The 12,569-nt window shown below is 43.6% G+C and overlaps 2 protein-coding genes across 6 annotated transcripts in view; one reads left to right on the plus strand and one right to left on the minus strand.

The window, feature by feature from the left end:
* Positions 1-1,318: 1,318 nt before the first annotated feature.
* BBS10 (Bardet-Biedl syndrome 10) lies at positions 1,319-9,746 on the minus strand. Of its 4 annotated transcripts, none has more exons than XM_053245790.1 (2): positions 8,767-9,746; positions 1,319-4,463 (listed from the first exon to the last, which is right to left on the minus strand). In XM_053245790.1, exons 1-2 carry the CDS (start codon positions 9,156-9,158, stop codon positions 2,510-2,512), a joined length of 2,346 nt encoding a protein of 781 aa, XP_053101765.1. In that variant the 5' UTR covers positions 9,159-9,746; the 3' UTR covers positions 1,319-2,509. The 4 variants fall into 4 exon arrangements, with proteins under 4 accessions (XP_053101765.1, XP_053101764.1, XP_053101766.1 ...); XM_053245789.1 differs by having other exon boundaries at positions 1,319-4,496; XM_053245791.1 differs by having other exon boundaries at positions 1,319-4,407; positions 8,767-8,899.
* A 217-nt stretch (positions 9,747-9,963) lies between these two features.
* SQLE (squalene epoxidase) overlaps positions 9,964-12,569 on the plus strand; it is a 53,812-nt gene continuing 51,206 nt past the window's right edge. Inside the window, exons 1-2 of one of the 2 annotated variants that reach the window (XM_053245793.1) lie at positions 9,964-10,258; positions 10,548-11,362. In XM_053245793.1, the coding sequence (XP_053101768.1) occupies positions 11,084-11,362 (279 nt within the window). In that variant the 5' untranslated portion in view covers positions 9,964-10,258; positions 10,548-11,083. The remainder of the gene's footprint in view (positions 10,259-10,547; positions 11,363-12,569) is intronic. The other variant, XM_053245795.1, reaches the window with a different exon arrangement.

Consider the following 12,569-nt stretch of genomic DNA (forward strand, 5'->3'; position numbering starts at 1 on the left):
TGAAGACAGATCATCCTGGAGAGAATCTATCTGTGTGGTCTCTAGGAGTCGACACCGACTTGATGGCACTTAATCAAATCAAATCAAAGTTTAAGAAGAATTTGGTAGCATGGGCCTCTGAGCATATGGTGGATGCTGTTACAGAGAGCTCTGGACATATGGGAAGCAAATCATGCTTCAGGTATAAAAATTATCTTGCTTCTATAATCGTGTGTGTGTAGCCTTCTGTTAGATGGGGGCAAGTTGAATAAAAACATAACTGCTATAAATCTGTAGCACATCCATCCCAAATGGTCATAGGAACATCTCTTTCAATACCTTGATGCTAATATAACCTTCTCCCCTGCCTCAATCCTTAAAATAAATGACTTGCATAAATGAAGATATGTTGGAAAACTGAAAAATCTAAAAAAACCCTTATGAATACCAGGAGTCCTTAAGTAGTTACAGGGACACTTTGGGAGCTACACATGATACCAATACCTTCCCTGCTCCCACTCTCTATACCACTAGAGACCTCCTAATATTTCCTAATTAGTTTGGAAGGCTTCCAGATGTGGCCCTCTGGCAACTCCAGGGGACTTCTTCCTCTGGCACAATTTCAACATGACTGGGGAGTAAAAAGTATTACTAGATTACTTAATTCAAAGAATTTTAGTTTCCTTTCCTTCCTCTTGAAACCTTCCCATCTAGTATGGGGAGAAGTATTTTAACCTTATTGTATGTATCCTCTCCTCTGCCTCTAATCCTCCCTTGAGAATACTGTAAGATTTCGGGGTTTACATAGGTTGTTTCCGTTCCCAGCAGAGCTCTTGTTGTCATCATTACAGACGCCATTCTGTTGCTCAACTGCCCTCCACACTGCATAGGTCTTAAAATCTCACAGGTACTTAAAAAAAAAGTTTGAGAGTCCTTTTGGGGTAGGGAACCATCTTATTAGTTTATTATTTTCCTGTGTAAACAGCTTTGAGAACTTCTGTTGAAAAGCAGTATACAAATATCCTTAGTAGTATTTGCGGGGCTGTCTTTGGTGTTTCTTTCTTTTAATTTACAAACAAAATATACTTCTGCATACCTAGGGAGCCCTCCCAAGTATATAGAAATGATGTTTTGGGTAGTTCCATTTTGCTTCCAAAACAGCCACAGGATCACTCAAGTTCAGTCTTAAGAGTGAATAAGGATGAAGAAGATTCAATGTTAATCTTAGGTCACGCAGTCCTTCAGAATACATTAGAAACTATTAGGAATAAAAATACTGATAAAGAATTTCAGCCAAGTATAATGGATAGGAGAAAATGAAATGAAAAATACAACACAGTGCATTTAAAGTAATTTAATTTTGCTTCTAATGAAATGGTGAAAATAATATAGATCCAGTGGAAAAGCTGTATCCTGTAGATCACCAAACTTTGCAACGTCATGAAAGGACATTTGGATTCCACAAAGACTGAAATCTCAGACATGTAAATAAAAGCCTGGCTACACATTATATGAGAACTCTTGCTTATTGAGAATTCTGAAGGCTGCCTTGCTGACAGGCAGAGAAAGCTAGAGCTAAAACTGAAGGAGCTGCGGCCTGACTTTTCTCGGGCTATCTCTCCTCTCATTTTTAGTGGCTAATTTTCCCTAGGAGCTGGGAGGACAGAGAAAGTTAGCTACTAAGGAGATAAAGAAATCAAGGCCAGAAGCAACTAGGAACATAGGAAGCTGCCATATACTGAGTCAGACCATTGGTCTATCTAGCTCAGTACTGTCTTCACAGATTGGCAGCAGCTTCTCCAAGGTTGCAGGCAGGAATCTCTCTCAGTCCTATCTTGGAGAAGCCAGGGAGGGAACTTGAAACTTTCTGCTCTTCCCAGAGCGGCTCCATCCCGAGGGGAATATCTTACAGTGCTCACATTTCTATTCTCCCATTCATATGTGACTAGGGTGGACCCTGCTTAGCTGGTCCAAGACCAGCTCTCCTCTCCAGACCAGCTCTCCTCTTTCAGTAGCTCTATTCATCACTACTGTGCTTGGGTACAGTGGAAAGGAGTATGCCAGAACCACTCATCAGCAGTCGTTTTGTAGCTTAGCAAGACAAAGAGGATGAAGCCCTTTCCACCAGACTGCCTGCCCTAGATCCCAGCTAGCCCCACTTGGGATTACCTCAAAGAGCTAAACTCTGCCATCTAGCAGAGGTAGTGGAGCCCCTTCCATGAGCACTTTGGCCCAACTGCCGCCTAGTTCTTTCGTTCTTGCTCTAGCAGTAACCAGCCATTCTGCATGGCTAAATTAAGATTCTTCTCATGGTCTCTTTTGACCAGGCTTTCCTGATCCATTTACGTTCCCTGTTCTTCCTAATGTACCATATATTTCTCTTTTTACTGCAAGCCTGAGGGCAGGGCCTGTTTTATTTCTAATTTTCGCATAATGCCTAGTAATTCCAGCTGCTTTTACAACAAATTTCATGGAGTGACATCTGGTTCTGGCAACCAGATGTCATACCTGCTTGACTAGAAGCCCGACTTCACAGTTCAACCTCTGAGTCACTCTCCTCAGACTTTTGGGGTAATCTCTTGATGCTAATGATCAAGTCAAAACTAAGAAGCCTTGCTGCACAATGAAGAACGGAAACCACTAACTGATACTTACAAGTCACCGATTCTAGGCTTTTTTGATCTGTCAGCAGATGCTGAGTATTTCTGACAGCATGGGTAACTTTGAGATAGAGCTGAGGAAAAGCATTCCTTTTCTGTGTCCTACAGAGGGTCTTTGGAACATTTAACAACACATCAGCAATTAGAGTACAAAGAATTGATATGTTTGGTGACTGGCATTGCTTTGCATAGTAAGACAGATAGTAATGTAGCAGGATCTCAAAGATTCCACCTACTGGCACAACAGAGCCCACCTTTAAAGAAGAATTACTCTGAATATTACACATAAGTGGAACTCCATGAACTTGTCTAGTACAGCCGTGTTTACTGGATTGTAGCTGATCAGGTACATGCCTACAAGTGGCATTTTCTTCTACTGTGGCAGAAACACACAGATTATTTTCAAGCATTTCTTTTTGATCCGTGCATTTCTGAGGCAGCTTTTGTAAGCCAACTAAATTACTTTCACTTTCATTTAGCACCCTACATCTAGCATCATGCTGTAAATCTACAAAGGACCTGGCAACACCTGAGAACATACGGAAGGGCATGTATGGAAATGCTACCTCTTTGCTGGTCACTGAAGTAGAAACTGCAGAATGCTCATCTGTGTCAATCCCACAAAGTCTCAACAGCTTGTCACTGGCTGGAACCTTACTCATGTCAGTATGCTCCTCCACAAAATGCTGCTCTGCAGCTGAACACTGCTGGCTATTATGTGCAGCTTGTGAAAGGTCCTGACTTTGAGATTTCAGGTCACAATGCTCAGTCAGATGAATGGCTGTAAACATTTGTTTTAACATTTTGAATGCTCCATGCAAAGCACATGCATGTTGCTCAGTAATCCCATGTACCGGTCCACAGAGAACTGCACAGTGGAGCTGAAGGGCATGAGTGCTCTTCAAACCAATGTGAACATAACTTCTGGCACCAAGCCGTAGAGTTTGGCAAAAATCTGCTATGGCAACTTCAGTGATTTCACTGTGAATATTGTCCAAAGATGGCCTAAAAGGTGAAATTCCTGTGATCCTGCAAATAAAAGATATTTCCTCTTGTGACAGACATTCTACAATGGATATGCCACTATTTTCTGCACAGTAATGAACAGCTTTCTGTTGTTTTACACTTGACAATAATATCTTGATGTTATTGTCCTTCATGTGTTTTATAACAGCTTCTGTTCTTTTTGTAATCCAGATTTCCGATGCCTGATACTGACTGTCAGCACTTATGACAACTTCTACACCTAAGTCAGAAAGAGCAGACTGGATAGGCTCTGTTACAAGTAGAACTTTTTTGTCACCATCTGCAGGACAGAAAACAGCAAAATCTCTGTGAAGAACAAGCCCATCTAGGATCCTTGAACTTGAAACAGGAAGGCCTGTTACAGTAGTATGCAACTCGGCAAAACATTCATCCACCAAATACAGTACTTCACTCCTATTTTTATCAGCTGTAAGTTTGAAGTAGAAATTACAGCTTAACTGGGAAAGTAACTTTTGTCTGTTATTTCCTACTTTCCCACAAAAATAAGCTTCTAATACCGATTCCAGTGTGCTCCTACTTATTTCTGTATCACAAACAGAAAGGATGGGTAGAAAATGTTCTTTAAGGTTCTGTGTCACTATGTGGTCCAGGACGTATGTTTGGATCATCATAAGGAACTGGGAAACTTGCTTCAATCCGAAACACTTTTCTTTATGTTCCTCTTTTCTTTGAATATTTTCACAAGGATGAATACCATTTCCTTTGCCCAATTTTTCAAGTCCTTGGAGTAAAGCAGAGAGTAGGATGATGAATGTTTTAGCACCATCTCCAGTAAGACTGCAGTGTGTGGAAATACATGCAATCATCATTCTGTTAAAAACCAAAGAGAGTAAACACAACACATTTTTTAAAAAGAATTAAATAGTTTATTTGAAATATTTAATTACTTGAGATTTATTTATTACATTTATATACACCCCATCCAAATGACTCTGGGTGGTGCACAACAAAAATAAAACCTGCAAATCAATCCAATTAAAAACAACATCACAAAACAATTTAAAAACAGCATAAAACCATTAATTAAAACATTTTAAACAGATAAAAAATTCTGGGAGATCAGGCCAAACAGATAGCTTTTAAGGGCTCTCCTGAAAGCCAGCAATGAACTCAAACTACGGATTTCTGCCAGGAGTGCATTCCACAGCCCAGGAGCAGCAGCTACAGAGAAGGCCTGGCTCCAAGTAGCCACCAGACGTACAGGTGAAAACTGGAGATGGACTTCTCCACATTTTTTTATTTGTTCGATTTTTAGACCGCCCTTACAAAATAGCTCAGGACTGTTCACAAACATCAAAGACCCTTTAAAACAATTTAAGAGCACTGGAAAGCCAGGCCGAACAGGTAGGTCTTTAGGGCTCTCCTAAATTCCAATAAGGAATTCAAATTACGGATGTCTGCAGGGAGTGCATTCCACAGTCCAGGAGCAGCTACAGAGAAGGCCTGCCTCTGGGTCGCCACCAGATGAGCTGGTGGCAACTGGAGCTGGACCTCCTCAGATGATCTTAGCATGCGGTGGGGATCAGACCGAAGAAGGCGCTCTCTAAGGTAACCTGAACCTAAGCCGTTCAGGGCTTTAAAGGTAATAACCAGCACTTTGTATTTTGCTCGGAAACATATCGGCAGCCAGTGCAGCTGTTTCAAATCAGGCATAATATGGTCTCTCCAAGACCATAATATTGTCTCTCCGGTTGCCTTGGAGACCAGCCTTGCTGCCGCATTTTGAACTGAAGTTTCTGAACTATGTACAAAGGCAGCCCCACGTAGAGCGCATTACAGTAGTCAAGCCTGGAGGTTACCAGCTGGTGCACCACTGTTCTGAGGTCATTCTCCTCTAGGAATGGATGCAGCTGTCGAATCAGCCTAAGCTGATAAAAAGTACTCCTGGCCACAGCCTCCACCTGAGATACCAGAGTGAGGCTTGGATCCAAGAGTACCCCCAAGCTAGGTACCTGCTCTTTCCGGGGGAGTGTAACCCCATCCAGCACAGGGAAATCTAACTCATCCCTCAGATTCTAAGCCCCTGCAATGAGCACCTCCGTCTTGCTTGGATTCAGCTTCAATTTTTTATCCCTCATCCAGCCCATTACTGCCTGTAGGCAGGTATTTAGGGAATGAAAGGCATTTCCTGATGAAGCAGATGAAAGAGAGAAGTAGATTTGGGTGTCATCAGCATACTGATAACACCCAGCACCAAATGTCCTGATGACCTCACCCAGCAGTTTCATGTAAATATTGAAAAGCATTGGTGACAAAATGGAGCCCTGAGGGGTTCCCCCAAGCTGCATACCTATTCCTTCCAGAGGAGTGTAACCTGTGTTCCCTCTAACAGGGATTCCCAGAGGTTTTTTATTTTAAACTACAATTCCCAGAATCCTCAGGTCCAATGGCTTTTGCTTACGGGTTATGGGAGTTGTAGTCAATATCATTTGGGAATCCCTGTTAGAGGGAACACTTTATGTAACCCCGTCTAGCACAGTAAGATCTCACTCATCCTTCAAATTTTGAGCCCCCACAATGAGCACCTCTGTCTTGCTTGGATTCAGCTTCAATTTGTTCTCCCTCATCCAGCCCATTACTGCCTGTAGGCAGGCATTTAAAGAGTGAGTGCCATTTCCTGAAGATGAAAAGGAGAAATAGATTTGGGTGTCATCAGCATACTGATAACACCCAGAACCAAATCTCCTGATGACCTCACCCAGCGGTTTCATGTAGATATTAAAAAGCATTGGTGACAGAATGGAGCCCTGAGGGACTCCATATAACAGCTCCTGTTTTGAGAAGCAACTGTTACCAAGCTCCACCATCTGAAATCTACCCAAGAGATAGGAGCGGAACCACTGCAAAGCAGTGTCCCCTATCCGCAACTCCCCCAGGCGATCCAAAAGGATACCATGGTGGATGGTATCGAAAACTGCCGAGAGACCCCCCAAAACCCATCAGATTCTCACACCCTTTCTCGATTCCCAGGAAAAGGTCATCCATCAGGCCAACCAAGGCTGTTTTAATTCCACAGCCAGCTCTAAAGCCAGTTTGAAATGGGTCTAGATAATCAGTTTCCTCCAAAGCTGCCTGGAGCTGGTCGGCCACCACCCTCTCAACCACCTTGTTCAACGAAGGGAGATTGGAGACTGGCCTATAACTATCCATCGCTAAGGGATCCAGGGAAGGCTTCTTAAGAAGCGGTCTCACCATTGCCTCCATCAAACAAGGAAGCACCCTACCCTCCCTCAGCGATACATTTATGATATTAACTAGGCCACCTGCAACAATCTCCCTGCTAGATAGAAGCAGCCAAGTCAGGCAAGGATCCAGAGAACAAGTGGTAGGCCTCACCACCCCAAGCAGCTCGTCCACATCATCAGGAATCACAGATTGAAACTGATCCAATCTAACACTGCAAGAGGGCTTGATTACCCCCTTCATAGACTTTGCAGAAGTAGTGGAGTCCAAGTTGGCCCAAATACAGATGATTTTGTCTGCAAAGAACCCATTAAAAGTGTCACAGCAGAACAACGTTTCTGGGGACTGATTTATGACAGAAGGAGTGGAAATTAAACTCCTCACAACCTGAGATAGCTCTGCTGAATGCGAACCTGCAGACGCAATACATGCAGACCAAAATATTTTTTGGCGTCTGAAAAACAAGATATTATACCCAATTAAGATGCTGGTATATTTGCATTAGAATATAAAACACAATGGAGGGAACCAGCTATCAATAACTGAGGAAAGGCTCAGATAACTATGATGGGCTGTGGGTATGTGTGCAGCTAAGCAATGCTTAACACGGAGATACTGGCAACTCCATATGGGGGCTGAATATGCAGCAGCCACAGGGCAAGATGTAGATTAAGTTAGTCATGACTAATTTGTCTCATTTATTTCAATAGTGTTTGCTCATGACTAAGACTAATTGGCAGATCCTGCCAATTGTTTCTGTGACACAACAGCACTTTAACAAACTGTTACAATTACACAAAAACTAAGGAACAGGTCAGGAGCAGAGTCAAATCCTTGCAGGGTTCAAGAAATCCACTTGCCCATGACGAGTGAAAAATGATGCCTGACAAGTGTGGGGAAAAACATCCTGATGAGTAATGTACCAACAGAGCTCAAGGAACCATCTGAAGAGTAAAATGTTTTTCTGGCTGCTGAACTGTGCCAACATTTTTTGATCATTGGATCTTTGGTTCATCTAGTTCAATGTTGTCACTGACTGGGAGTAGCTCTGTTCAGACAAGAATCTCTCCCAGCCCTACCTGGAAATGCCAGGGAGTGAACTTGGGATCTCCTGCATGCAAAGCAGATGCTAAGCTACAGCCACATTCCTGAAATGCTTAAGGATCAAACTTAATGCGACATGGGAGATCTATGAACATGACCTACATTTAAAAAATAATAATAGTAAATTAAAAGCAGCTATGGGGTGCCCAAATCAGGTCAGGGCCAAGGCACTGGGGAAAGGGTGTGTGCTTGTGTGTATGAGTGTGCATGTGCACACGTGTGTGTGTGAAATTAACCCTTTCTCGCCATACCATTTTCCCAATTTAAATCATTCCCTCCCTGAATTTATTTGGAGAAAAGCATACAGGCACTCTGACTCAAATAGCTTTAATTTTAAAACAAAATCAACCAACCATGGAAGATAATGTTCCCAGACTTCATACCCAGCTTGGTCCTAGGTTACAGGTATTGCAACATGCTTGGCATTTTATACAGGGATTCAAGTCACTTTGATCTCCTAGGCAGGCCCTGGACCCGCGGATGGTGCAAAACCGCGATAGGTTACTTTCTTGGAGTGCGGTCAGGGACTGCTAGTCAGTTCCGACTGACTGTTGAAAATATGGCATACGGCTGGATCCAATTTCTGCAGCTCACAGCCCAGAAAGAGCAACAGTTTGCAAAATAATATACACATGTAATACCTTTTATTCTTTTTTATTTCTAAAATTATTTTAGTTCTTTTAAAACTCTTCTTATTCTTAACAATATGTTTTCGTTTCCCACTGAGAGGGGTCGACACCACTGACAAAGGCCTCTCTGGCCGTGGGTGGCGGGGAGTGGGGCTACATCGTACCTGGCCGTTGGCGACTCCACGTTCAAAGCCTCCAGGACGCGCCGCCCGTCCCGCGAGAGCAGCACTTCCCCCGTCGGGCGCGTGAGCAGGACCTGCCCTCCGTGGGGTCCCAGGGAGCCCCGGACAACGTTCGCGAGCACCGCCGCCTCCTGCGACAGCCGCCTCAGGGTTACCGGGGTCGCCATGGCAACGACATCTCGCGCTGTGGAAGTTCTATAACTAGGCTCCGGTCGGTGACGCCAAAACGCAACCCCGCCCTCAAGCCGGCGCGTCGGGCAGTAGAGTAGATATAAGGAGGAGGGATCTATTCCTCCTTGCGCTGTGATTCGTAAAGCTGTGAGCTTCTGTGAAGCTGATTGGTGGAGCTTCAGGCCCCGCCTTTCTAGTCCCATTTTCGTCCTTTGTTTTAATTCTCCTCAATTAGCTTTTTCGATGCTTTTATTGTACAATTTAATCATCGGCACAAGGCAGTAGTGGGGAGGGAGCTGCCCAAGAGCACCTAGTAGAGACTCCTTTGTGTGCGGCTGCAGGATACTCGGGAGTGATGATGGGATGAAATTACCCTTTGCACATGTTCAGGGGCATAGTTTTCGAGGCCGAGTGCTCATTCAATTTTAGCCCTGATTCACCTTGCCCACCCGCTTCCCACTGTGATGTCTTAGGCGCCCCCCGGGCTTTCCCTACTTTGCTCTCAGCCAGTCTGTGGGCAGCAGCAGCACATACACTCTTTCCCACTGCGCATGCTCGTTCTTTAAGAGCCTGCGCAGTAAGCAAAGTGAAGCCGCCGAAGTTCCCTATTTCTCTCCTTTTGCCGGAGAAGAGGACTCTCCCCAAAGGGAGATTGGAGTCGGTGTAGGCTTGTGTACCTAACCTATGATGACTAAATGAAGCATTTCTTCCCTCCCACTAACGGCCGGACAGCCCATCCTCTCAGATTCCATGGCAACGGCGGAGACTCCACCTGCCTCTCTAGTGCCTGACGTCACATCGCACTAGGCTCCCGCGGTACGCGGAACACCGCCCATCTCCCTTTCCCATTGGTCCAGAGGCCATAGGACCATCTCAGCTTAGCGCGGCGGATTGGCCAAGAGGGGCTGGGCCAAGAGGCGCGCGGCGCCGGCGAGAGGAAGGAGGGAGCGTGCTATTAGCATAAATCCCGCCCACGTCTCCTATGTCCTCCACGCCGTCCTGGCCCCGCCCCTTTTCCTCCGCTAGCCTCATCTCCTCGTCCTGCTTGTGTTAGGATTAGAGAGCATCCTCCATCTGTGGGTGCCAGGCGTCGAAATCGACTTGACGGCACACCTCAGTTTTACCATTCCTAAAGTGTGGGAAGCTGCTGGCCCAGACCTGCAAGGATAATCACAGGCAATAAGGGAGCCTTCTCCCAGAGGAGGAGGAGAAAGAAGAAGAAGAAAGGATAAGAGCTCAGATCTGGTGGGAACTGAGAAGTCCCCGGGTGGCACTGTCTTGGCACCCATGGCACCAAAAGAAGGTTAAATTTGGCTACCTCTCTTTTGTTTTCCTTGTCAGAAAATCCTGTCAGCTTTGCTATTCTATATAGAGAAAAAGAGCAGTAAGGGAAGAAAAGATCCTCCTGTAGTTATCAATTTGGACCTTAGAGTTGCTGAATCAGAGCAAAGATCAATCTAATCCAGCATCCCGTTTCCCTCAGTGGCCAACAGATGCTTGGAGGTAGCCCACCGGCAAGGCATGAAGGGAAAAGCTTAGATCTGCTTGCTTGTCTTATCTTGGTTAACTTTATTTGTTTTCTGATTTTTCAGGTACAGAGTGTTTCTAAAACTCATGAAGAGAATGGGAAGAAGTGGAACATGATTAAAAGACATCCCTCTTAATGTCTTCCTTGGATTTTGACACTTTACCTTTTTTTATACCGACAGTTCTTTTTTGCTAAAAAAAAAAAAAAAAAAAAAGGAACATGTGCATTGGAACAACCTGTTGGACAAGTTGAAATTAAAAACAAAACACCTTTTTCAAGGATCTAAACTAACCTGAACATGATTTGGTCACAATAAGCAAAGCTGCACATTAGTTACTTTTTCCTGGTGCCTAAGCATAAAATCTGCTTTTTATGACACAGTACACTGTTTTGTACTGATTTTTTATTTTATTTTTTATTTTTTTTAGCTCTTAGCCTCTGTGGTTCTGTTTGTCTTCTCTTGCTTTCAATGAAGGTCTGCCTGTAATTCCATAAAGCAATTTGCACAAGTTTGTAGAAAACCTCTTTTCAAGAGACTTCAAAATCAAGCTTGTAAAAGGAAATCCACTAGTGGCTGAGACAGCCCATCATCCCTGTGCAATGTGGACTTTTCTGGGCATCGCCTCCTTCATCTATATTTATAAAAAATGTGGGGACCTGTTGAGTTATGCCAACAAGGAGGTGCTGATCTCTATGCTGGTGTTCTTTTCCCTTGGTTTGCTGCTCTCCCATAGGTACCGGTCGAGGGGGCTCAAACTGCAGAAGCAACATGATTGCGGAATGATTTCTAATTTCCTTGCCACTGTGCCATTCATTGGCTTTTTCTGGACTAAATCCCATGCTGGATCTCCGGAGGCTCTGAAATGTAAATCTAGAAAGGTAAGTTGGGATTTTATCATGAAAGGCAGGATATTATCTTCCCCTTAATTTAAAAACTGTGATTGTGCTTCCTTCAGAAAGACTTGTTCTCAATATTTGGGGGTGTTGAAGGGGGACAACTTTTGTGTGTGAAAACCTTATTGTATATTTATATTCAGCATTGTATATTTATATTCACCTCTCCCCATTCATTTTGGTGGGCTGTGGACCCTCAATTTTTGGAAATTTCCAAAATCTAGATTTGTATTCACTTAAGCTGAAATCCTAAGTGTGTCACTTGGTAACAAGTCCTTGAAGAATTACAGTAGTCTGAAACTATGGGACATTTGTACCTCCACAATTAAATCTTCTAGTTGATTCATTGTATGTGGGTAAGAAGCAGCTATTTATAGAAGATGTCAGGCATACTTCACCCATGTAATTTCCAGTAGAAACAAATGTAAGGTGACGAATAGTTGCTGTGCAGATTTACCTGGGAGTAACCTTTAGTAAACCTAGCAGGACATATTTCTGATTCTAGGACTGCAGTGCTACTAGGGAGTAAGTCTCATTAAATCCAGTGATGTGACTGAATATGCAAAATTACTGCTCTTTTAGACTAGTTCTGTGTATATACTTACTTGGGAGTAAGTCCAAGTGAACCCAGTCGGACCTAATTATTGAGTAAACATGTGTATAGTTGGGCAGAATGGCTAGCTCAGTTGATTTTACTTTTTGGCTGCAATCCTATATGCACACACTTGGGCTTGCTTCTGAGTAAAGAAGCATAGAACTGTGCAGTAATAAAAGGTTGGTGTAGATGTGTGATCCCTCACTAAAGTCTTGTTAAGATGTCTTTGTGGGAGAGTGTGATTCACTGACTACATAAGCTAATATACTCATTTTAATTATTTGATTGTAAATTATCTGTCAGAGGAGGACCCATATGTTAGAGCCCTCAGTGGGATGTGTATGTAATGTACCTTCCTATGCCTTGTTCGGGTCAGCATCCATGTTAACCTCTGGTCAATGGAAACCACTTATGCTTATGCAACTGGACTTCCAAAAAGCTTGCAACTAAGTTCCACATAAAAAACCCTTGAGAAAACTTAGCAGTCATGGGATAAGGGGACAAGTACATGTGTGGATTGCTAACTGGTTGAAGGACAGGAAACAGAGGGTAGGTATAAATGGGGAGTTTTCACAATGGAGGGAAGTAAGAAGTGGG

Source organism: Hemicordylus capensis, chromosome 4 (assembly GCF_027244095.1).
Source record: "Hemicordylus capensis ecotype Gifberg chromosome 4, rHemCap1.1.pri, whole genome shotgun sequence".
NCBI classification, from domain to species: domain Eukaryota; kingdom Metazoa; phylum Chordata; class Lepidosauria; order Squamata; family Cordylidae; genus Hemicordylus; species Hemicordylus capensis.

What these genes read in the sequence shown, in the direction of transcription:
- BBS10 (XM_053245789.1), bottom strand. Translation starts at nt 9,158, where the DNA reads ATGGGACTAGAAAGGCGGGGCCTGAAGCTCCACCAATCAGCTTCACAG. An exon ending in GTGGAGTCGCCAACGGCCAG is followed by an intron (nt 4,497 to 8,766) that starts GTACGATGTAGC and finishes GGTTTTTAACAG; the next exon opens with AATGATGATTGCATGTATTT.